The 26,065-nt window shown below is 40.9% G+C and overlaps 1 protein-coding gene across 2 annotated transcripts; it reads right to left on the bottom strand.

Annotated features, from left to right (window-relative positions):
• LOC119028035 (regulator of G-protein signaling 8-like) lies at nt 1-25,280 on the bottom strand. 2 transcript variants are annotated; one of them, XM_037113524.1, is made up of 5 exons: nt 25,100-25,280; nt 11,538-11,651; nt 9,410-9,471; nt 2,288-2,454; nt 1-1,928 (listed from the first exon to the last, which is right to left on the bottom strand). In XM_037113524.1, exons 2-5 carry the CDS (start codon nt 11,636-11,638, stop codon nt 1,734-1,736), a joined length of 525 nt encoding a protein of 174 aa, XP_036969419.1. In that variant the 5' UTR covers nt 11,639-11,651; nt 25,100-25,280; the 3' UTR covers nt 1-1,733. The 2 variants fall into 2 exon arrangements, with proteins under 2 accessions (XP_036969419.1, XP_036969420.1); XM_037113525.1 differs by having other exon boundaries at nt 11,538-11,648.
• Nucleotides 25,281-26,065: the final 785 nt, after the last annotated feature.

Below are 26,065 nucleotides of genomic sequence, written 5' to 3'. Positions count from 1 at the left end.
TGTAGATGCAGATTCCCTTTTTAATCACAAAATTTAAGAGGGGGAGGGAGGTTACATTCATGTGGAACACGGCAACGTACAATATCGGGTGATATGTTGTTCAGCCAGTTAATGTTGGGTTTGGCCTTTTTTCAGCACACATGCAGTAAAGAAAATAAATGTCTCTCCCGAAATACTCAGGAAATCTTTTCAGTCAACCAGTTTAAAAATGAGTGCAAATACTGAGGGAGCACAGTTCAAACACATTAGTCATTTTGAAGACATAATCTACATTTAAATTGTTTTTTTTTTTGTTTTTTTTTGCAGTCATTTCATAACATACTGTACAAGTAGAGAATATATAAATATTTATTCAGTATTGCATCATGCTGAAAATAATTTAGGAAATGTGCGCATGTTTCTGTGGGGGTTGGGGCTTGCTTTCAGTTCACTGCTCCAGTGACTGGGAGACCAATGTTTAATCTTCAGTTTAATGAAGCACTGCCTACTGATTATTAGCAGATGAGTTATGTAATCCAGTGCAATTTCCATTTTAGTGAGCGCTCCCAAATTTCTTGCAAATAATGAGTCATTTTGTCAAACTGTCCGATGAAGCGGATTACATTTAATAATGCCTCTGGTCCCGATAGCACGATGACATGACTTTAATTAAATCTAATTTAAAAAGATACCAGTGATAAATTACAACTGAATCCTGGCCCGCCTCAAAGGATTGGTCTGGCAGAATGTTTAATATTGAACAGGTTCAATGACAGCAGATTTCCACTACCTTCAGCGTGAACTGAAAGGAAAGATGAACCCAACCCTTAATTATACCGCACATTTAAAGTCACATAGAATACCTGGAATAGTTGACAATACACAGGATTATGTAGCTATATCAACATTTAAGTGCAATCTAGTTTGGCACAGTTTCAGATATCAAGTGTTAACTCACTTTATTGTTCGTTGTAAACACACAAACTACCACAACAGGTCTAGTCACCTGCATAACCACAGCATCTATTTCACAAAGAAGTCGGGACAGTGCTGGGTGTCATAAAGGATATTTATCACAGATTATTTCTTTCTTGCTGATGGAATGAAAATCAACTCTACGTTACATTAAGTACCCACTGCAATTATTTCTCTAAATTAAGTATTTCCATCCAATATGTTTTATAAAGCTTGGGCTATGCAACTGAACTGAAAACAACCCTCAGCTCAAACTTGAAAGTTTATTCTAGAGCTTGACGCTTAATTTTAGCAGCTGAAGTACATTTTTAATACCAGGAATTGTTTTGCAAGATCAAAAGCTGTTCTATCGTGCTCTGTTCAAGAGCTCTAGTTTAAAAGTTTAAATGTTTTCCATCAGTACGGATGTTAATGACATGGCAAATCGCTGATTTCTTCTCATCCATTTCAAAGAAATCAATAGTGAGAACAGTGTGTGTTGTGATAGATATTTATGGCATGACGCGGTCATTTTATTGACATGTCACCCAGCACCAAGTAGAGGTAAAATGATTAGCTTATCCTCATCCAATCTCCTTCTCTGCACTGTACAGTGCTGTGCACTAAGACGCGTCTTTCCTAGAGGGGTTGCATGCATGGAGCTGGTGTAGACAAAGGAAACAGTCAAGCATGTCATCCCATCCTTGCAGATTCACAGTATTCAGACATGTCAAAGGGTTAATGGATGATTTACAGTGTAGGTCCAGTTTTATGTCCTCCGTGGTCTTCATCGCACCCAGTCAAACGGACCTCCGCTGGCCTTGTGCGCTCGCTCTGTTGACCATGTCCTGGTACATCTTGGACCTGAGGAATCGTGGGTAGGAGTCTTTCTCCATGAGGCTGTAGACTTTAGCCTGGACTTCGTTGAGGCTGGTTGGGGTTGGATCCTCCAGGCTCTGCTTGGTCTTCTCCCTGGTGCGGTAGTCAATGTTTATCTGCCAGGAAAAGAAGGTCACTCACATTAAGTCACATCATCTGAGATATACAGGGTGATTTTTTCCATGATTTCACAGAGATTTAAGTCACTTTTATTTACATGCGTTTACTGTTCACTTCTCAAAGTCCCTCTAGTGTAGCAAAGAGCAAATAAAGTGCATGTCAGGGGGTTGATGGGGTGTAGCAAAGACCAACTCTTTGTGAAAATGGAGACAGTGGTGTTTGAAATGCACTTACATTTTGTATGCTGTAGAAATGTACCAAGATATCACAATCACATAATTAGATGAAGGGCTTTTGACAATGGAGAATTAATAAAATGGAAGAAGACATTAACCCCAGTCACACACACACACACCTCTCTCGGTGCCTGAATATCAATGAATTCATGGAAGATCTTGTTAGCTTTAGACACAAGCTTGGTTGAGCTCTTGATTTTTTTGTACTCCTCGCAGGCCATCCAAAACTCAATATTCTCGTCGCTGAACTCCGTCTTGAGAAATGACCGGAAGGCAGCCAGGCCATCTGTAAAGGACAAAAACAAAACAACAAAAAAAAAAAAGATTAGGATGCTTAGGGAGGATGTAAAAACAATAAGACACTTCACAAACATGATGGATACTGCAGCGTTTGCACCTATTTCTGTGTAGAGGCTGAGAACTCCCTCTTCTGCAGTTGTTCTGTTTTTCCTTCAGCACAGAGCAGCTAAATAATGTGATAATACCCCTCATCCTATGTTGACATCTTTCCTGTGTGTACACACTTGTGTTCCCAGAGGTGGAATCAGCTCTCATGATTAGAACACAAACAAATAGGAGCAAAGTACTCCCACAAAGAGTTCTTTTTTTTCATGTCTTCATCAGTCAAGATAAGTGATCAGTTAATGTGCTAATGATAACATGGAGGGAGGGCATGTGTTTTTTTTTTGTTTTTTTGTTTGTTTTTTTTTACCAGCTTGTGTTACGTTGACATGTTTTTTTCAAACCCTGTCATTTCTGATGTTTACCTAATAAATCTGGGCAGGGCACAGTGGATGGCCCACACACACACACACACACACAGGTTTGTTTGCAGACTTCGCCAAATAACTGCATCAACACAAGCGGAATCATCAAGCTTTTCTTGCGGTCCATCTCATCGACTTTAATGTTTTGGAATGGATTTCCTCTGTAGGGACACACTCTGTGAAGAGCTCTCAGAGAGTGCATACCTGTACAAAGAGATCAAACTTCCCTGCTCTACATTAGTTATGACATTTAGTAGCATCAGACTTTGGATACTAGACAGTCATGGGTGAGGTGCCGTATCTCTCTCAAGATCAGTACTGTGCAAGAAAGTGTTTTAAAAGTGTTTTTACATTACATCTGGTTTGGCATCCCCAGACTGAAAAGATGAGAGTATTCTGTTTACTGTATACTGTTTATTGTATTTTAAGATAACTTTACAAAGCAACACAACCTACATTGATATTTGATACTGAATAAAACCGACAAAGATCAAGCTATAACCAACAAGCCTTATACTTTTGATTAAACCATTTCAGGATTTTATTGTGAAATGGCATCAAAGAGGGTTCTTCATGTGTGGTCTCATGTAGGTCTTCAGTGAATTACGTCAGTTTACAAAATAACCGGACGTGCCAAATGGTTTGTAACACACAACCATCTGGGAAGTTGTCCTTGGAAACTGCTTAGAGAAGGACGGGCGCTTTCAAAAAAGCACTTGGCAGGCGATTGGACGAACCATCTGTCTATCACAGTCCACCAGATAAGAAGTGAAGACATGCTTTCCATTGAGAAAAGCAAAGCCTTCAGTTCTGTTCTTCGGTCTTCTTTCAGTTTCAAAAAAATCTCCTCAATTTCAGATGTAAATGATGCTACGGCAGCTATCTTTAGGAGCCCCCAGTTGTTAGATCTAAATCACAACTGTAGCGGCCAACAGGCCATCATTGGATACTGATTGCTCTAAATGTGGTTTGTACTCACGCACATAGTCTACATAAACTGACTTTAAACATTTCCATTAATAATCTTTATGAAGTGACTGGTCTGTTTTTGTTGCATGTATACGAAAACACATAAGGTATTCTTATTCACTCTTTTAGCTTTGTTTTTGGTCTCTATGACATCCCTAATGTAAATATCGGACTGCTATTTGCTCCACTACGTTCAACAGCAAGTCACAAATGACAGTACGTCTGCTGATTGAGGCTGAGGAGGTAGTGGTGGGGCTCATAGAGCATTTGAGTTCTTCCAAAGTCAAAACAGCAACAGTGAAATTTACTGAGCAGACATCTGAACATAAGAGTTGCAAATTCAGTTGACAGTTTGTAGGGTCCACCACTTTGAGTAACCCCTTTCACATTGCCATTTGATGTCGTATGAAAGTCTGTGTTGAGTGCATCCCGATCCTCATAAAACATTGTTGCTAGCAGTGTCCTTCACTCTATGTCTTGGTGTAGTGCTATATCTGTTGGGACATTACTCCCACGGACTGTTAATTAGTAGATCAGCATCAAACCAACAGCATGAAGTGAATCATGCCGCTTGTCTCGCATATGTAGACTGATGACCACAGCACTGTGACAGTGCAGGGGATTGGCCGGGCTGCACCAAATCTCATTCTGGTATCACGGGAAAAGAATCTGCCCACCATTGAGTCTCCGAGGTTCTGCTCCGACGTTTCCGCCTGTTAAAGGCCGTTTTTCTTTTCCCTTGCCACTGTCGCCAAGGGCCTGCTCATGGTGAAAATATTGGGTCTCAGTTTAGCCCTGAGTATTGAGTAGAGTAGTGCCCTTGACTGACTGAATAAAAGCTCTGGCTGTTGTTTTTCTTTACATAGAACCTATCAGCTTGGGTGGTGCCCTTGACTGTGAAAGAGTGCATGGGATACTTGTTTTGCACAGTGGGCCCTGGCCATAAAATGGCTAAATCCCAGCAAAAGAATAAGGTAACAGCTACTAACTTGTTTAGGTTCACACCATTAGCTACCAAGTTTGCCTAGGGATAACGTTTGTCAGTGTGTATGGTGCTAGCTTGGATGATGTTGTTTCACCTAGAGACTGGGAAGAGAGAAATGCCGCTGGACATAGACTATCATCCTAAAAACTACAGTCCAGAACCAGGAAAAAGATGGAAAATTATTGCTCCATAGCACTCATGGTTTAAAAAAAAAACAAAGCACCCTAAAACCAAAAGCGCACAAAGATTGATAAAGATTGGTAACTTGTTAAGGTAGCGTTCATTCGGAAAGGATGGGGGTAAAGGTCCATTGCTCAGTAGGTGGTTTAGAAGGTTAGAATGCAAGAATGACTGAGGGAGATAATTTGACAAAAGTCAGAGTGAAAATGGAGAGCAGGCTGACATGAATTTAGCAGTAAATGTGGCTGAGAAACTTTAAGTCAGTGCAACAAGGGAGCTTAATGAACTGACTGTCCAGAGACTCACGCTTAAATACATCAGAACAATTAGGAGCAGCTGGGAGCAACGGGGACAATGTGGGGCAGCTGGGGCTGAGACGATCACTGGGGACAATCACTGTGGCACTCTGGGACCAGCCAGGATGTTAATTAAAGAATACACTGTAGCAGTAAGCTTAAAACACTGTCTGCTGTTTTGGACTGTTCCCGTCACTTCGTCACTCTGGATGACAACTTTGGCTAGAATGCACACTATAGCCCTGACATATCAAAAGCCCGGCTGCTCGTCAGCTTCACACAATGTTCTTTCTACTAACAAGACATGTAACAGCCGACAGTGTTCTCGGGTCAGGCCCCCAACAGCACACACACACAATCGGCTTTACACACTGAGGAATGACCCTGAATCCACGAAGGTCTAAGCGTAATTCACTATTGCGCCTTACAAATTAAATTAGGGCAAGGTGAATGCAATATCCTATCAGGGGAACATTCAGTGTCCCGGCCCCATTGCTTTGATATTGAATTATGTAATGTGTTAGTGTTATGTGTCCATGTACTTGTTGTAGTTCACCTCTCTAATGCTCGGTCAATTGAAACAGGATACACAGGTGCATCCCGCCTGGGGTCGGCCCTTTTCTTGGCCCCCGTGACAAACGCTGTTTTTCACGGGCGACATTAGCTTCCTAATGGTTATGTGTCCAGCCGGGGTGTTATGTCACAACCTCGATTTGAACAAAAACAAATAATTTTCATGCGAGGGGGAGATTGTTTACAGCTCTCTTTTATTGAAGAACTGTACAAATCATAAATTGAAAAAGACATCTAACTGCTAAGTAGCAAGCAAAGCGTTTGCAGTCACATCCATTTTCAAAGTCTCTCATATGTAAGACTCAAACACGCTTACGATTCTTTAATGACGAAGACTTGCGGTGATGGCTGATCATTAAAAGGAAACCCTCTAGACTTTTCTTGTTCATTAATCAATTTGAAGATATATATCCGCAACTATTTTGACAAGCGATTTTTAGAACCAACTCGTCCCAGCTTCTCCTATGTGAACATTCGTGGCCTTTCTTTGTTTTTTAAATTTGATGGTGCTTTTTCAGAAAGCAACATTTATCTGAACACTGGTTACATCAACGCTAGCATTTCCCCTTATTGCTGACACATCACAAACAAAATAATTATATTATAAATAATAATAATATACCACCTCCAACAATCGAACATGGAACAGCAAGGCATGCACATACTTCAAGGTTACACTGGCAGGCAGGTGTAGGTGTGAAGTACTTGACTGATGTGCGTACTTATACAGCAAAAGTCTGCAGGGTGCCTTCAAATCTGCTCAGCAGCAACTGTGTGACTGACTGCAATGGACTGCTATCACCAGGCATGGACTGGCCATCTGCACATTTTTGGGCCGGGCTGTCATAATTTAATCAAAAAAGTATATTATAATCATTTTTATTGACCATGACGGCCCATTGGTTGATTTTCTTGTAGGACATTGGGCTAATCCAATGAAATATTCCAGCCCTCCTCTTTTTTTTTTTTAATTTTTTAATAATTATTTTCTAAGAGCACAATTTAGAGAGGACGGCCCATTGGTCCATCTTCAATATAGATAGTGGACCGAATCAATCAGGATATAATACAAAAGTGGCCCCACCCCTTCTCTGCGTTGTCTCCTGTAACTTTTGCTAGTTTCAAAGTGGTGAGCATGAGGAGTGGCAACGTGGGGCAACCTAAGAGAAAGAAGGGAGGTCTGGAGAAGTTGCGTGCTCAGAGTGAAGAATCTCACTGTAGATGCAGAATGATGAGCAATGCTGATTTATATGTATCAGTATTAAATGGTGTTGCAGAGTTCCCAAAATCTGGCAGTCACAGCACCTTATTCTGATAAAATAGCAAACGGTCAAGGCTGAGAAGTGTTGGATGAGCAGCAAGTGTCCGTTTTAGGCGACATCATGGCATTTTAGATATTTAGGTTAAAGGTGTGTTAAAAGGCTGCATAGTAGTTTGAATTTGTAGCAGCTCTTTATGCTGTGGTTAAACACATTTTTTAAAAAACGATTTAAAAACTGCTAAATGATAAGTAAAAGCTTTGCAATTTACATTACTAAAGCAAGTGTAAAAAAAAGTATAAAAGTATTATTAGCAAAAGGTACGCCCACATTGAATAAGAGAGTAAGACAGTGCCAAATGCTTTTAATATTTGCTTTGCATGAGTTCATACAGCAGCACAGTCTTTAGCCTTATATAACAATGTTGTAGCTTTTTAAAGGAGGGAGCACCTTTTAACCTGAAGGGTTAGAAGTGAGCTGCTATATCAGAAAATACGTATTAGAGATGATTCCAATAAAAAGGGTGGCAGAATTGAATTACACAGAGCAGATAAAAGTGGTGGAGATAACAATAGATGCTAAACTTCTGATATTTAGGATGCTGATGATGCATTATGCTTAGGAAATAGAATATTCCAATTCCAATTTAATATAGGAGGTAGAACTATGTGTTGAGTAAATGTACTTATTTGCTTTCCACAATGATTAATTGACAGACTTCTAAAGTCAGCAGCAGAGTTGGATTTGGGATAATAGTAAAACACATTCCTTTGGGGAACACATACATAAATTACTAGTTGGTTGTACTGGCCAATTTTTTTTGTTCCAGTCCAGCCCTGGCTATCACAACAACAATCGGTCCAGTGATTAAAGCTTGAAACATCATGTAATGCTCAAAAGTTTCTTTCTTTTTATTCTAACTGGCAAAGATATGGAATTTAGTCACAGTTCTGATGACATAAAATAAATGACTTGAGACTCATTTGGATTTGGAGCGGATAGACTTGTGACTTGACACATATGCTGACTGAAATGTATTTACGTTCAGAGTTCGTACTTTTTTGATTTTTTGTTTGATTATGTTTATTTTACAGAATATCAATAATTATGACACAAATGTAATTAATTTTTAACATTTTTGAACCGGTTGGATGACTTGGTCAACTATATCCTTGTTTGAGGTACTAACGCTGCATTCTATTGCGAGTCGGAAGTCAGTATTTCTGAATCTGTATTCCCTACTTTCATTCTAAATGCGTCCCGGTGTATCTGCTTGGGAAAACATTGACGCCCACAGCAAAGGGATGTTTGTATGGAAAGCCTGTGAACTTCACAAGCAGCTACAGCAGCTGATCTAACAGATTAGGGGTCGCCTCCCTCCTCATGCTCACAAAGACTTCTATCAAGCATAAAATCGTCTGAGCAGAAGTGAAAACGGCAGCTACGACATTGTTGTGACTAGACGTTTTACAACACATCCACTACCATTAAGTAAGAAGTGATGAAAGGATAAAAAGTATTGTTCGCTATGTGTGGCGCCATCTGTGCTTACGATGGTGAAGCTGGGGTTGGTGGAGCTTGCCTGAGTTTCTGACTTGGATGTCTGAACTGTATCTGGATCAGTTTTCCTTGCTTTACTCCAAGCAGCTACAAACATAAAGCAACTTTTCGTCCATGTTGCTATGCTTGCAATCTGAGTTTTTATTTCAATCAAACCATTTCTACATCAGTTGTGACCCTCTGGACCTCAGTGAAACACTCTGTAAAACACAAACATTCCGAAAAAGAAAGGGTTTTCATATCAAGCAGATTTAGCTCGAAGTGGAGCAAGAGTGTGTGGTGAGTATTTCTGGAGAAATCCCACAAGGTGGATGTGCTCTGAGTCCTGTCAGTTCAGTTTTGATGCCTCTGATGTTACGTCACACAGCTGGTTAGCAGTTAATAAATGCGTGACCGGTTTGTGCAAATGGATCTTTGTGAGTGGGTCTGTGCCAGTGTGTGTTTGGTCCAAGGGGAAGGTCACAGACAAGTGTGTGACTCATTATGCAGTAAGGAGTCATTACAACACAGAATTGACAAGATGGTCTTAGAGGGAAGGACATTGACTTGAATTGAATTGAGTATGAAGCAGAAACTATCAAAGAAACGGGGAAAGGGCTATTTTACCGCTACAGAAAGGTGATTTGTGCAGAAATAGAGAATGTCCACTTACGTTTGTGAGAGAGAAGATGATCAAACGATTCTGACCACCGAACAACCTCGTCGGTTGACACTCTGAAGGAGAGAAAGAGCCGGAAGAAAGTGCCTGAGCAAGATGCCGAACAACCACTGTAATTTCATGCATTTTTAACACCAGATGGTACTGTATATATTATTGAAAGGGCAGAGGAGTTTGATGTATGATTTATTCAATGCTCGCGGTTGTTCTTCCGCTCAGGAGGAAGCTCGGGATAGAAGAATAACTGTCTGACATCTCATTTTAATAATAATAATAATAATAATAATAATAATAATAATAATAATAATAATAATAACATATCTTAGATTTTTTTTAACCTTTGCAACAGCTTCCCCTCTTATAGGTTTCGTACCCACTTGCATGCTGTGACTTGGAAATATACTTTTTAATATCTCCATTATCGTCAATAATGGCGACACCCCTATACCGTTTGTATTGCTAATGTGATGTTATGACACACGACACGTGTCTTCTGAAAAGCAGGTCATGTCTTCTCCTCGCTCACGTTCCTCACATATCTCACACTCACAGGTTCACCTCCAACACTGAGGGAGACATGTGTTAATCTATTTTCACTCATGTAAATAGGTTAGAATAGATTAGTCAAGAGCAGTTTTCAGTTCCAATGGTTTCTACAGCTCTCATGTTTCTGTGATGGAAAAAGAGGAATACAAAGTACTTTGTCACAAAATAGCATTCATGAAATTTGGTTGAGTAATTGATTTATTATAGGTTTACTGAAAATGTGACTAAATCTGCTGGGTCAAAATATACATACAGTCATTTCACCCCAATTGGGTGCTTTTGATGGCCATCCACAAGCTTCTGGTTGTCCTCTGGCTGAATTTTTAGCCACTCCTCTCGACAGAATCAGTGAAGTTCAGCTACATTTGTTGGCTTCCTCGCACAGACTTGTTTTGTCAGCACAGTCCACAAGTTCTTGATGGAGTTCAGGTCAGGACTTTGACAAGACCATTCCAAAACCTAGATTCTTGCCTGATTTAGCCACATTTGATGTGCGTTTGGGATCTTTGTCCCATCGGAACACCCAACTGCACCCAAGAGCCAATCTTCTGGCTGATGATTTGGAGATAATCCTCCTTCTTCATTATTCCATTTACTTTCTTTAAAGCAGCAGATCCACTGGCAGTAAAACAGCCCCACAACATGATACTGACTGCACCATGCTGGACAGTTGGTATGGTGTTCTTGGGGCTAAAGGCCTCACCTTCTCTTCTCCGAGAAGAGTTTTCCTCCAGGAAGTTTTTTCTTTGTCCGTGTGATCAACAGCAAACATCAGGGGGGCTTTAAGGTGCTGTGTTTAAGGTGCTTCTATCTTGAACATCAACCTCTATTATTTGCTCTTTCAGATGAATGCTGAGCTCCTTAGACATTCCCATTGCAGTGTTTATGGCTGAGTCGAGAAAAGTCGTCAGCTGTTATCAGTCAGAATCACTCAGAAGAAGTTCAGAGTCCATGCTACAAAGACAATTTGATTCACACAACATTCTGTAATCACCCAAATTGATTGTTCAGTTTACTGTATGTATATTTTCGATGCAGCAGATTTGGTTACATTTTCAGAAGACCTATAATTAATTCATTACTGAACCAAACTTCATGAATGTTTCTTCATTAAAATAACTTGTGACATCTCAAATGTGCCTTTTGCTTACAACTGAACATTTTGCCCACTTGCAGCTGTAGGCAGCGTCAGTTCAAACCGATTTGATGGCAGTAGGAGAAATGTTTCTTCATCAGCATTTGCCACGGCTTTGTTAACTGTTACGCAAGTTTGCAGCAAATAAAAACCAAGCGCTTATTTGAAAAGGTTAAATCGTATCACACAAATGTATTGTGTATGATGAACAACAGAAGGCTGAGCTGCTAATCCATGTTTCTGGCATGAGGGTTGACAGGAGTGGATTATATGAGATTGAAAGCCACACTAAAAAAAGCAATAAACTTAATTTGAAGAAACGTTTTCGAAGAAGTGTAACAAATTCAAACTCAAGGCAGACTGTGGCATCCAGAGAGTTCTGTAACACAACAGAAGCGTTTCCATTTGTTGGAAACTTCAGATATTTTTTGGCAGACTCACTTCAGACACCTGGCGGCTGTCTCGTGGGCCGGAGGCAGGAACTCAGAGAAGTCACTGTAGGAGTCAGATTTGTTGGACAGGCAGCCTAGTCTGGTCTTCATGGTGCTGAACCTGCTGTAAAACACACACAGGCGACACAATGACTTCTGACTCTGATATCTCAGTGTACAGCTGTGACAAAGAAAATACATCTTATGTCTTATGTAAGCGGATGATGATTTGTGTGTAGGTGCGAGGTTGTGACCTGTAGGTTGTAGGCTCTGAAGAGATGTGGAAAGAACTATGTTCATCAGCGGGAATTTAATGAATTGAATGCATGAAGGTGCACAAATGTGAACCCAGAGCATAACTGGAAAGCAGCAAATACGTCATAATCAATTTCTCTGAATAAGTGAAGGTCACTGTGATAATACTGCTAAATGATTGTATTCGCTCCTGTTTTTCAGTGATTGCAATACACCAGGAAAAAAAATGCATCTTAGCTTGGCAGCATCGAACATATTCTTCAGCTGTTACCAGGGTGGCTAATCGTATGTTTTAGCTTCATGAAGCCGGGCTGCCCCTTTAGATATTTAGACTATGCATCAGTTCTTAAATGTTGTTGGGAAACCTGATGAATTAACTGATGATAAGAAACAAGATGCGGAGAGGCCCACTGGCTGGGCTGGATGTAGACGACAGGTGCAACTCCATATGCAAGAAACTGATTCAGTGCGGGCTCTGCCTCATTCAGAGAGAGCTTAAACATCCCTGATAGCCAAATTCACATCCACTCAGGGTTTTCTTGTTTGATTGCAGTTTGCAGACTTTAAGAAAACCCCTAACAATTCATGACTGGAGTTCAGTTACAGAGGCTAAGATATGGAGCTGACAATATCCAGCTTCAATTCACAGTATGGCTTGTAGCACTGGGGTCTCTATTTAGTTACTTCTACAGATGGAGCATAGAGAGATACTGTACTGTTCATCTTCTTTATTAGAATGATCACACAGAATAAATACAATAATACACACAGCAGTTAGGATGATTTATTGTTTGGCTATGAAAAGTAAAGTATGGAAACAGCCCCTAAAATTGGTCATTAAAAAACACTAAAAAAAACACTCAATTCTCTTTAACTTGACAAATTGTATATGCACAGATATGAGCCACATCTCCATAGTTCGTCACAAGCTGTCCCATCTTATTTGCACACTGCTGCTGTCATGTACTGTTTGTCAGCCCTCTGCCTCTGGGACACATGGGTCACTCCAGATGGGGAAGGGTTGTGAGGATGCTCCATCAAAGGTTAAACATTTCTATAAAAGTGGGCCTATTTCACAGGAAATAATAAGAAATCATTGGATAGTTAGACAGTCATACAATACATTCACATAAAATCCCAGAGACATGGAAGTGGTATCCATCGTCATCTAACTCTCCATCTGAGAGCAAATAAGCATTCTTATATATCTGAAACAGTTCAGTATTCTCTGCAGTAAAGACCTGAGTACTTACAAAAGCAAATATGTATATAAGTGGAATGAGAGATCAAGTTTTAAGATTGCCTAATTTGTTCCATTTAAAAGATGCAACTTGGAGAAGGCTGTGCCGGAGAAGGCTGTGCTGCCAAGTTCAGCACTTTCCTGAAGGGGAAACGAAAAAAAAACTGGATACCCCAGGGCCTGAAAATGTAACAAATGTCAAAAACTACAATTCCTCGAATAACCACTTGTGGCCAGCTCCAAAAGTGAGTCAATGGAGACGGAGCGCAATGAAGTCTTGCTCATCTCGGCGGGCTCAGCTCAGCAAGCGAACAACAGAAAAATGCCTAAATGCCACCGTGTGCTGGATGTACTATATAACCAAGAACTGAGCTGAGCTGAATGGAACTCACTAGAACCGAGCCAGTAACACATCTAAAGTGGATACAGGCAACATGATTTGAATCTTCAGAATGATGAGGCATATTGCCTTTCAGAGGCCTGATGTCACAGAGTAAAGGCTCATATTGATTGTAGTCTTTGAGCAACACAGTCCTGAGTTCTAGTCTGGTGTGCAGTGGTTTTAAATCTCAGAGGGAAAGTGATGAACTGCAGCAACTTTCACAGGAGAACTTTGAAATAATAGAATCTAGTTCTCTTTTTGTTGCTTGTGAGGACCGGCCTACTTTTTTTATGTGGTACACCCTTATTAGGATGATATTTACACGGCAAAAATAAACGTCGAGACAGACTTGATGGTTCAGCCACTTTCCTGTCCCCACAACAACAACATGCTTCATACTGAGGTAAGCCAATTTTATTGTGACAGGTTTGTTATGTACATATCTCTGAAGAAATCTGATGGATGATGATAATTTAGGACAACTTGTGTCTGTCTATTCATCCACACACGTTAATTAAAAAGTCCCAATTTCACAAGTCCCTCTTGCCTTTTACCTTTATCACTTTGAGTGCAGTGCAGGTGGAGTTGCAGCAGTGGATTGTTTTCATGCTTGGACCTGGAATTGGGAACATTGCGTGAAATGTACTATTCATTAGCCAACCGAAGGCCATTTGCTGGAGCAAATGAACTTGAAAGTGTTGTGTCCCCCATTCACCGCTGGCTGGTTGTGGTATCATATTTACGTGTGTGAGTCTGTGTACACAAGAGGCAGCGTGTGCGTTTGTGTTTGGTTTGGACCAATAAATCAGCTTTCTGATATTGCCTTTAAATGAAAAGTGAATGGCAGTTTCCTTTGCCATCAGATGTGAGTATCAGAGAGGGAAACAGGACATTTACAAAGAGAACATTAGAGTAAAAACATATTCTGCAGGGAGAGGCATTTGTTTTTGGGTTAAGAGGAGAGTTACTAGCTCACATGCTCTCACCGAAGCTTTAATCAATCAAGATTAAACACGAGGAAGAACAGCCCCGAAGTTATTGCAGCTCCTTTGCGATGCAATGTGGATGTGATGCTCCCTGCCCCAGAAACACCCCTGTTATATACCAGATGTTATTTATAAAACAGATGCACTGGACTGGAAGAACAGTTTGTCGTCTGTGTGAGTCATAATCTGAAGGTGCACTTCATTTGTTAATGAAAAGCTATTTTCAGAGAGGCTTGCAAAAAAAAAAAAAAAATAGCCAGAGATATTTTAAGTATAGCAGCGCATGTATGGCGTATGGGTTTACTCAAGTTCACCAGTGAGGGTCGAGTTCTACGTCAGATTTCTCCATAGACTCGTGGAAGGTTTTAAAAGAACGTTGTTAGGATTACTTTCTCCCACCATGAAATCCGTAATGCAAACACCGCCAAGACATACACAAAGACTAGAACAAGATGCATTGCTGTTTTTAGACCCCTGCAGCGAGGGAGCCTGACGATGTAAAGTCGAGGATGAAATGCACACAAAAGGTCACGCAATCACACAATTTTGATGCGTTCCTTCTATGCAGAGGCTGGATGTGTGTAACACGCTGTGCAAATGAAGTTTTGGTGTGAGGTTGGTGGCTGCAGAGTGGCTCAGGGGATCACTGAATGAATGAATGAATGAATTGGATACATCCTCTGAGGAACATCATGTTTGTCCAGCAAATTTCAAGGCAATTTGCGAAAGTGATCAAACTGGCTTTAGTGTTGAGAGAAACACCATCTCACCAAAAGGACCATTCAGTAGCTCCACTAGAGGGTTTTTATCATATCATACATTTTTCCCCATTTCATTTAGGGTGTATCCTCTGAGAACCCCGATAATCCTGCTCTGGCTAGTTGATGCACAACTATCTTGGTCTGGACCAAAGTGATGGACATGACAGTCCAACTGATCAATATGCAACTCACATTACTCTCTGCTATCAAGATGAACTTTCATTTCTTTTTTTTTTTGGTTAATGTTTATCTCATATATATCACTTTTGCATCTGATATATTTTCATGCATCTTCCCTTGATTATTGTACGTCTTTCATAAGCCACACTGACTTCTGACCTTGTTGTGGAAAGGTGCACTACAATGAAACCTGACTACAGAGCTTTGCCCTTGGTGATGGACAAATTCCACGACTGACTGGTGCCTTTTCAGCCTTTCTTCCCTCAGGCAGTGCCATTATGTAGGGACACCTTTCACGGATTGTAGGTGGCATGCACACATGGGCATACAAATATTAAATGAAGGCAAGCCGACAAGCGGTTTTAATACAATTCCAGGGGAAATGGAAACCAGCCTTTAACCATAAATCATGGTTGAATGTGTATGTGTGTCAGCATGTGCCTCTTTTTTTAGAGCAGAAAAAAAAGGTCATCTAGTGAAGTTGACGAGGAGAGACGTGGACATATGATACTGATGGTTTGGCACACACCGTACAGACTTATCAATAACTGACCTCCTCCCCCTCCTCATGCCTTCTGCCTGTCCTCGCCTCTCTTCCTCTCTTTTGACAAATCTATCTCTCTGGCTGTTGTGAGCTGCGTTCTGCGTCTGCAGCGTGGCACAGACACGTGCCGCCGCTGAGCTATTTATAAAAATCCCTGACAAATCCATGTAGTCAGGAGGAAGCAGTGCATGTTCTATTCAGCCATGCAGCAAGGCCGACTCCTGGAGGAAAGAGGCTAAAAACGGCAACAGCACTCTAATGTCTCAGTTATACACAAGTGTGACTCTGAATCTCAAAGTGAAGGCAGCATCCTGCCAGACCTCCACTATGCGAGGTGCCCGTTGGGGTTGCTGGATTAATAAGTAAAAATCTAGATCATGGAATTTGTTTCTGTGTGTGTGTGTGTGCGTGTACGAACATCTCCTTTGATGTTACCTAACTTGGTGCAATGCAGGTTTTCACATTACCCTCCATGTCCTCATTTCTGGCAGACAGACAGAAGGGTGTCTTTCTGACAGAAGACACCCGGCAGGTCTATAGCTGTGTGCAGCATTAGCTGACATGCTGCACAGTAATCATTAAATGAGGGTTTGTATAATAATGATTAGATGACATTTATCTAGGAAAAATAAAGAAATTATTGATATTATTATTATTATTATTATTATTATTATTATATTTGCCTGGTGCAAACAGGTAGACGTGTTATGTATTTATAGATTTATTCTGCACTGGGATATACATAGTGTGATTACATATGCATGGATGCTCAGGTGTTCATATCTACAGTGACGTTAGTGTTGACGGTAGCGTTGACGTTAAAAGCGAAAAGACAGAGACGATGCGCGTGTGTGTCGTCTTCAAGATCTCAAGTACAGGTCAAATCCCTGCTCTCGCTCCGGCTGAGTGCAAGTAAAAATAGCAACTTGTCAAGTTGAATTTTGGGACTGTTTGGGTTGCGTCCACATATAGCACGTCACGTTTTTGTCATAAATCTGGGACAAGCTCCCAAGAAACGTCACACTGTTTTGACACAGCGCTGTTTTTTCTTTTTTTGTACCTTATAAAAAACTTTTCCAGCTTTTCCAATTTCCAAACACACTAGAACTGTGTATACTACTGCAGCTGTAGCTAAAGTCTACAACTGCGTACACATATCATGTTCGTATTAGATGTATATGAGCTGATCTTCATGTCAGGAGGTGGAGAGGATTGTGGTAAAGTGACAGCTAGGCGAGATGGTTGCCATGCAAGAGACAACTATTAGAGACGGTGTTTCCACATCAAACCCACTGGATATTTTTTAGGAGACATCAAGACAACTTGCAGCCAGTGTTGCTGGTTACCTTGAAAAGGTAATCTGATTACTGATTACTCCTTTGAAAAGTAACTTAGTTATGCATGATAGCACTTTGTGGCCAGCACAGAGTGTCATCTTTAGATGACACAAACACAAAATAATGACTGTATTTCCAGCTTGAAAATGCACATCTCCATTGCTGTTTGTGTTTGCGTTGCTGCATGGTGTAACACGTGAGTTGTTCTCATGCTGAAAACTTGAATTGTCACATACACGACGTAACTCCCCGAAACGCGAGAAGAAAGCAAAAATTTATATTTTTAGTAAGGAAAATGACAATAATAATAGTAACGCACAGTGACTTGAATAAGTAACTTTAATCTGATTACTGCTTTGGAAATATAGACACGTTAGATTACTCGTTACTGAAAAAGCGGTCAGATTAGAGTAACACATTACTGAGTAACACGGTACTGGCATCACTGGTGGCAGCAACACATGTATGATGAGACATTGGGATCATTTCCAGGCAAAAATTAAAACAAAAACGGAAGATTTCTCAGTCATGTTAATGGTAGAAGTTTTTGATGGAACATCCAGATAATTTCCAGCAACAAAACATTTTCCCCAACTCTAACCAAGTGGTTTTTACGCTTAACCCACCCAGACCACATTAAAGAAAAAGAAACATAAAGGGGTAAAAATAAGAAGCATGAGTTTCAAACTATTAAATGTAAATTTTAAATATGTCCTTTTTTGTTAAAACATAGATAGGCAACATTTATTCTACTGACTGGGTGAGATTCTCCAGGCTGGCGAGGAGACGGTTTGCAGGCTAGCTGTGTTGACTGTGTCCACAGGTAAGTAGTACAACCTCCCTCCCAGCATCTCTCAGATTCATTAAATCATTTATTTAATAATGACTGACCACAGACACGAGAGCAGCATTAATCCTCTCAGCTCTCTCTTTGCAATCCTGCAAATTAGTCTATTTCTCAAAATGCACAGCTTACCCTTTAGGTTTCCTTATAAACGCATATATGCACTCCAGTTCTTACAACCATTCAGTTTTCCTGCTTCATAGAGCCTCATTTATCAGCAGCCATCTCTCACTTATCTGTTAATTAATATCAATTCACTGGCTTGGTAATTAATTCGCTCAGTCACTGTCAGCCTCTCGGCCCCCTCCACTTCTTCACAAGCACTAAAACAGGGTCACTCGCTTGTCTTGCACAACCACCGAACTGTGTCGGCTGCTTTGCTCCTGTGACACTGTGTGGCTGATTTGTGTTCTTTTTATAACCAACCGCTGGCTCAAAAATAACCCAACCGAAGGAATCATCTAGTTCCTCAGGGCTAATATCAGGGATTTTATTCAAATGTTGGCTGCTGCAGAAAGGGACAGAATTTGTGCGCACACACATAATACCTGGTGGAAGAAACATGTTGTATTTCTTGCAGTGTCTTTGAGTCGGTCAGTCTTGCAGTGAATAATGGGAAACAAAAGCTTGAATAACTCCTGTGCTACATTCATAAAGTGAGGCACACAAAGAACAAGCAACACACAGGGATGTTTAAATGCCAATACTGAAGGTCTCTCAAATTATGGCGTAATTACTGGCAAATGTTCCAACATGGGCTCACATTCAGCGTGCAGTTTATAATCTCCGCTCATTCAGGGAGCCAGTTTTAGCTGATTTCAGGCTGATTAAGATGCACCGTGACTCAGATCGCAACATATCCAACAGTTCTGAGCAGAGATTTCATTTTGGCGAGTCCAGACATGTCCTTTTCCCGTCTGCAGCCAAGTTGTCAGATTTGGGACTTGAGTCACAAAAGCACAACTGCGGTCTTGCACTTGTGTGTTTGCTTGTGTGTATTTGTGTGTGTACTCTGCCCTAAGAGCAGAAGCCCGACTGCCCACAGAAGTATGTGTCAGACTATCTGATGCGGTGCCACCGTCAGAAACAGCGGAAGGGAGAATATTTCTGTCCTTGCGGATGTCTGCTGTGCCCGACTGGTTCAGGTAGATTTCAGGACAGGATTCTCAACAGCACACTGCTGCTGAGCTGCTACTCTGATGGACAAACGCCTGCCAACGTCCACGTGTCATTGCGTTAACACACTGAATCAGTTTAATCCCTTTTAAAAAAAAAACATCTGTAAGTGGGATTTTAGTCCCACATGTATTCTCTTTGAGACACAGGACACTGGTCACTGCTGAGTGCCGTCGTGTCAAGGCCAGCTTAGAAGAAGCTTCCGGGAACATGGTGTTCAGAAAAATGATCAGAAAATGCAAACAAAAAAACAAACAAACAAAAAAAACAACCTTGGCTCAGGTGTAGAAACGCTGCAGACGTTCAGTTTCTAGATATGAACTGACCTTAGAAGAATGTTTTTTTCTGCTTTTGAAGAGAAACACATCGTACAGCATTATTTGATTTTATAAAGAGATTGTTTTTCCCCTTTTATTCTCTGTTGTGGAGCACTGTGAATAGTTTGTTCTGATAACAGTGCTGTAAACTAAATCACTGATTATCTTTTTAATTATAATGGCAATATTACCTCCGATGACTGAGTACGGGTACTTGCGTTGAATGAATGTACAGGTGCTATATATAGTCGCAGCAGTGAGCAACAGTCACATGTACAGTGCCTTGCCAATGTGGAAGAAGCCATACAGTTGCACTTACCTGCTGGTGACAAAGGTATAAGGGGTTATGAAGCAGCTAGACATATTGTAACATGCAAACAGCTGGTTAAAGACACGTCTTAAAGAGGTTAAAAAAAATGCTCATTCTGTCTTTATGTAAATTTGTGTCTTTGCTCCAAAGTTTCACACATCTGGCCACTGCAGCCCCCGTGATTATTAAAAATGTTTGTGGAATTTGATTAAAAGAAATCTGACTGTTTCCTAGTTTTGAAATATTTGAAATAATTGTGTTTAATTCTGTAAATTGTATTTAAACTCTTGTTTAAATGTGGACGGAATACTAGAAAACAACTCAGTTGTGAGTAACAGATAATGATGACGGCTCCTCCTATACATCCTGTTCCATAACTGTGCAGTCCCTGACTCCTCTGAGGCCTCCTGCGATGACACCTGAGCACATCGCTCACTTCAACTCTCTGATAGGTCAAGCTGGGATAAAGCTGCCCGAGGGGCTTTTTTTTTTTTTTTTTTTTCAGCACGTAACACCCGGATACTATTTTCATCTACTTTCTAGTCAGAAAGGTACACTCGTGTGGTCAGATTAATGTCACTCCCCTGCTGCGCTGCCCCTCCTTGTACCTATTTATTTTGTATCGGTTTAATCTGTGTCTAGTTGAAAAGCGCCAGCGGCTTATAATTTAATCTCCAAAAGAATAGAAACACGCAATGCAGGCTTTACAGGGACGCTGTACATTATATATCTCTGCAGCTTGTTTGGTAGCCTTAAAAGCTCTGCCCATCTGCTCTACAAATATTACAATGTTTATATTTCTATCCTCTTTTGACCGAGGTGCACTGGTGTTCATTTGGATTAATGTCGCTCTCCTGCCTGTGGGTGTTCTGCTGTTGCCAGTTTTCTATTTCAGACAAACCCGGACAAGTCAGTGGTTTAATATATACTGGCAAATCTCTTTCGTGGTTATCCCTTGTCGAGTATTATATACAAACTTCACATGGACAAATGATAACGCGAGCAAAGAATGGAAGCAGTTGCTACACCAAATTAACTCTGATTCATTATATTAACCACTTCTATGTGATAAACAAAGTAGGAAGAAACACGTAATCTCTGGCTCAATCATGATATTCTGTGTCGATTGTCTCTGCTGTTGATGTGCAAAGCCTTTGCAGTTTGTAAGCAGCAGGTTTTGGGCACCTGGTGACACATTACTAATGAATCCTCCTTGTGACAACAAATGGGTAGCTTGTGCTAATGAAGACTACATTAGGTTTTTCTTATCAACAATTTCCATCACTCTTATTTGCATGAATGTGATAAATAAAGCTAGCGAGCTATGACACCATATGTTGTTTGCAAACTGCATCTTTTACATCTATATTTCATTTTCAAAATCATTGCGAGTACAATTCAGTTAGTTGATAAACGTAGATGTGGGTCAGAATTCTGATAAGTGATACACACACCAAATGTGAGTCTGTGCTGATTGGCTCCAAAGCAGCAGCGGTCAGTTCACCGGATTTACTGACTCACCAGCCACTCAGAGGGCTAATTCATCCTGAGCTACAATAATCATTAGCGAAAGTGTCATGAGTGGCCACTCGACGAGCGCATTAGCCGCTGTGCAGACCTGTCAATACTAAGATGACAGATAAAGCAGCACTAATCATTTGTTAGCTGTTTGGGGTGTATTATGGGCTCATGAACTATAAGTGTGAGCAAGCAATCACCAATTTACATATCCGGCACAGTAAAATTAGCATTATTTGGTGCCATCTGGCACGACAGTACGTCTAATATTAATCCTCCTTAAAATGCTGTTTGTATAAATAACTCAGCTGCTAAATGTTCCACTTTGTTTGCCAGCCGATCGCTAACTTTGTCTCCTGTTTGTTGCTGGATTGGCAGCATCATATTTTTCACAGAAAACAGCTGCTTGTTGCTGCTGGAAAGCCAGAGAGAAGCAGCATTATGAACCTCACTGTACAGCCTTAACTCACGGTTAAGTTCCTTAACTGAAATCAACCACAATTAATGGCAAATTCAACAGCTGTCACCCAGTGTGGTCTGTTTAGAAACCAAATCAGCTATTCACAGCCTCAGTCATAACATGGCACGCCTCCTGAAATCTTTACACTTCGTATGAGAGATTTGTAATGCATCTTTCCTTCCACCCCAGTCAAATCTCAAAACAGACTGCGCTTGAAGCTCTTCCCACTCTCACTCACCTTAGGCATACAGGGAGGGAGAACAAAGCTCACCAATCGCGGAACAAGGGTTTGACTCACAGCTATGTCAGATTATGCTCAAGTAAATCTGCCTGTCAGGGGCTGGACATGGACAGGACTATTAAAAGCACATGCGTGCCAGGGGTGTTCAGGATGATAAGGGCATCACACTGACTTGCATTAGCTTCTGAGAACATTTCGCTTGGTGATAGAATTAGAGCTTGTCATCAACTTTAGGCTACATCCACAAATGATGGGATGTGACTAGGCTGAGTGGGCTTTTGCATGGTCCTGCTAAATTTAGTTCTTGGGGTAGTGTTCAGATAAGGATAGTAAGAACTGACTACTGACAAATTATTTGTGCTTTCAAGAGTAATTACACTAATTTTACATGTGTAGAAAACTGCCTTTAGCGATGTCACTCTTTGGTTTCATTGTGGTAAATGTGGGCGGCATGTTTTCAATGGACAGCTTAAAATAAAAATTGTTACAGCAGAACCAGAGATATCACCCTGTTTTCCTTTTCAAAACCTGGTGCCTTCATTACCCACAATGCAACCAAGCTACCTTGTGACATTGGTCTTTACACTACATTAAAAAAAACCAAAAACATATGCAGTAGTACCATCCAAGACTTGTAAAAACACTTGAGTGTGGGAAATTGATGGAGTTACCCTTTAATTGGGTTTGACTGATAAGCTCTAACCAGCAAATTAAGTCTGGATGAGGAATATATATATGAACCTTTTAATTGTTAATGTTGGTTCAATCTTTACAGTGATGGAGGTATATTACTGAACAGCAACCCTGAAAGTCATGTGTCAGTTCTGTGGCTGATTGAAGAAAAGTACAACTTGCTGTCGTTTGCTCATAAATACTCTGGTTGCACGAGCTAATCCATTGTAAATATTTAGTCACCCTCATCACCATGTGTAATAAACCCTGGGATGCAGGTGTCTAGTGTTTCTATAATCAGGACCTGCTTTGTTCCCCTCACTGCTACAGGCTGAGCGCATGTCTCTTAGCGCTCATCCTGCTTTCAGCCATTTATGTAATCAGTTTGTTCCAAGGATTTATTTTGCATTGCAAAAAAGTGTCTCCAATCCTAGGCCTGTGGCTCTGTCTGCTAATGGCATTGCTCTTCAGTAGGATTTGGAACTGTGCTGTCATATGCATGTAGCAAGCGTAAGCATTTCAGTGGAGAGCTACAGTAGTGCACTGGCTCAACACCACATGTGGGGACGGTACTGCAGCTGGCTGTGACAGTACATCTCCTGGAAATAATTATCCCTTTAATACTTTCAAAATATTTTGTACCCAGATCACTTATTTACATCTGAGGTTTCTGGTGTCACCTGAACACACTGGCAGTGAACAGAACTGTGATTGTGATGCGCAGCGTTGAAAAAGTCTGTTTTGAAAAAAAAAAAACAAAAAAAAACAAAAAAACGGATCCAAATGATCACAGAATGAGTTAGATTATATTTTTACATTCATGTACAATACTAACCATTCTAATAATGCCACTTTGTATACCTGTAGTTTCAGTTTGCAGTGTTGTCTAACAAGTGAATAAAATCAACCCATAACATGTGATTAAGATATTTTGTATACCTAGCTTTAGCATTATTCTTACAAAACCACATATTCAACTCACAGCTTCCGATGTCAAGTTTCTCTCTTTAATCACAGTATAATTCATTTAGATCAACAGTGAACCGAGCTCACAGTCCAGGCAGACTCCAGTCAGCGAATAATCAGCCACCTAAGCTTCTTAGCTAACGTTACTAACAACAGCAGTTACTCTGTTGATATTCTGATATTAGCTATGGTCAAATGCTGGCCAATTTTCTTACATGTCACACCTTTAAACTTGATCTGCACATCTCATGCCAGCAGGAAAAGAAAACTTGCTTGGCCGTGATTTCATAGCGTAGCCTGAAGCATTCGATGAGCTTCACCTGCAACTGCAACTTTTCCTCACAGCTGATGTTTTCATCGCTGCTTAATTTGCTTGGCACAGTCAGTAATTGAAGTCATTCCTAAACACAAACAGCAGTTTGGTGTTAACGTACTTTTACTACTGCGTAGCTAGGTGTTTGGCTAACTGCTGTGTAGGATTCCAAAAATGATGAAACAATTCCTAAAGTCAGTCGAGCATTTAATCGCGTGGTCGGTTATAGCTGGTTACTATGTGCCACCTTAGGCGCGGTGGTTGTACAACCTTTGAAAAAAGCAATGACTTAACTGCACACATTGCATTGGCAATAACCAACTAGCTTAATTTAGCACAAAGGCAGAAAGTATGGGAATACAGCAGCCCTGGCCCCACAAGGTAACAACATCCGCCTGCCAGTACCTCTACACCTAACTGAGATATGATGAGTACCAGGTTAGGTGACTAACACAATGAGGGTAAGTAGGAAGTGGAAAGGTTCCAAACTGAAACATCTGAGTGTTGTGTAGGGGTCTGGACACACCCCGCCCTGGGGTGGCACTTGTGTGGGCTTCAAAGACCTACTCCATCTTTGATAGCTCTGATGAGTGACATTTACTGGACTGAAAAGCCCTCAGAGCTTTCAGCATGAAGGGGGGGAAGGTGGGAGGGTGTGAACTGATTTTCAATAGTGCTCCCAGGAAATGGGACTGAAAGCATGCGTGAATAAGCAATCACTTAGGTGCAGACATTTGGAAATGCAGCCTAACAAATCGTACACAAACGCCCATAAAATTAGCTTGATAAGAGGTAATAGGAGAAACACTCTGGCACGCAGCTCGCATCCTTGTGCTGTGCTAGTTTGTTTGCTGTTTACAGTATTAGCCACAACACATCATCATCATCAACAACAACAACAACAACAGTGTTTTCCCTGCTCTAACAATACGCTTCCACCCAAAGCTGCAGATAATAATCAGCCCCGTGAACCATTAGGAATGACATAGACCAACATAATGCTGAGAGCTGTGTCCACAGCAGAATTATGCAACACAGTGTCATTTGATAAATGAATATGGATCATTTACCTTGAGTCCGGTGTGTGCGAGAGCTGCTGGACTCTTTCTTCCCCTTCTTTTTTCTGTCACTGCCTGTCCCCAACGCGTGTTTTGGCAGAACGCCGCCTCCGTCGAGCCAATGCTGGTCTGTATTAGTATGAATCTGCAAAGCTCAGAACTGAAGATATCTAGTGTTTGTGATGCCAGCGAGTGGGAGCTACACGCGGCATGCTCAATGGTGTGAAACGTGGGGGGGGAGAGAGCAGGGGGGGATGGATAGAGGGAGAAGCAGAGGGGGTGGAATCGGAGCGAGATGGAGGGGGAAGAGGGCTTTGTTTGCACAGGGAACCCTCCAAGGACAATCTGCGAACACATCTGTGAAGTGGAGAAGTGCTGTTCAATGATGCTGTGGTTGAAGAGACAGGAACATAAATTTGCCATGCAGGAGGCACGAGGGGAACGGGGGGAGGGGGGGAAGGGGGGCTGTAGTGTTGAGGTCTGTAATGAGGCTGGAAACTAAAGTGATTTGAGTGACACAGTCGCTTTTATTTTAGTGCTAAAAAGACACCGACCTTCAGTTTCTTCTTTTTTTCCCTCCAGTTTTGCAATGCAAAGTCAGCAAGTCTCAATGTAAAATTAGAGTTTTAGGATGTTCAACGTCTTGCATAAAAAACAAAAAAGAGCAATTTCAAGATATTAACTTGGCTCGCAACTTTTGTGACAAAATGAATCCATCATTTAATGATTTAGATTTTTACTAATAAATGTTCGAACATGTCACAGAAAACGAAAAAGGGAAGGATGATGATGGGATTAAAAAAATTAGAACAGACAGTCAATAATTTGACAACATATGTTCGATCATGGTATAGAGTGTGTACTTTGCTCTCTAGAAGCGCAGGCCATAACAGATCCTTTACATTCAGCATGCCACGGTGTAAACATGTAAATAATTTACATTGATGTTGAGCATCCCTGCAAACTGCATCAGGATGT

The sequence above is a fragment of the Acanthopagrus latus genome, chromosome 11, assembly GCF_904848185.1.
Source record: "Acanthopagrus latus isolate v.2019 chromosome 11, fAcaLat1.1, whole genome shotgun sequence".
Classification (NCBI taxonomy): domain Eukaryota; kingdom Metazoa; phylum Chordata; class Actinopteri; order Spariformes; family Sparidae; genus Acanthopagrus; species Acanthopagrus latus.
The sequence above is the reverse complement of the archived record's forward strand: the minus strand, read 5'-3'. Positions and strand labels throughout refer to the sequence as shown.

What these genes read in the sequence shown, in the direction of transcription:
- LOC119028035 (XM_037113524.1), bottom strand. Translation starts at nt 11,638, where the DNA reads ATGAAGACCAGACTAGGCTGCCTGTCCAACAAATCTGACTCCTACAGT. An exon ending in TCATCTTCTCTCTCACAAAC is followed by an intron (nt 2,455 to 9,409) that starts GTAAGTGGACAT and finishes TGTCCTTTACAG; the next exon opens with ATGGCCTGGCTGCCTTCCGG. An exon ending in ATATTCAGGCACCGAGAGAG is followed by an intron (nt 1,929 to 2,287) that starts GTGTGTGTGTGT and finishes TTTTCCTGGCAG; the next exon opens with ATAAACATTGACTACCGCAC.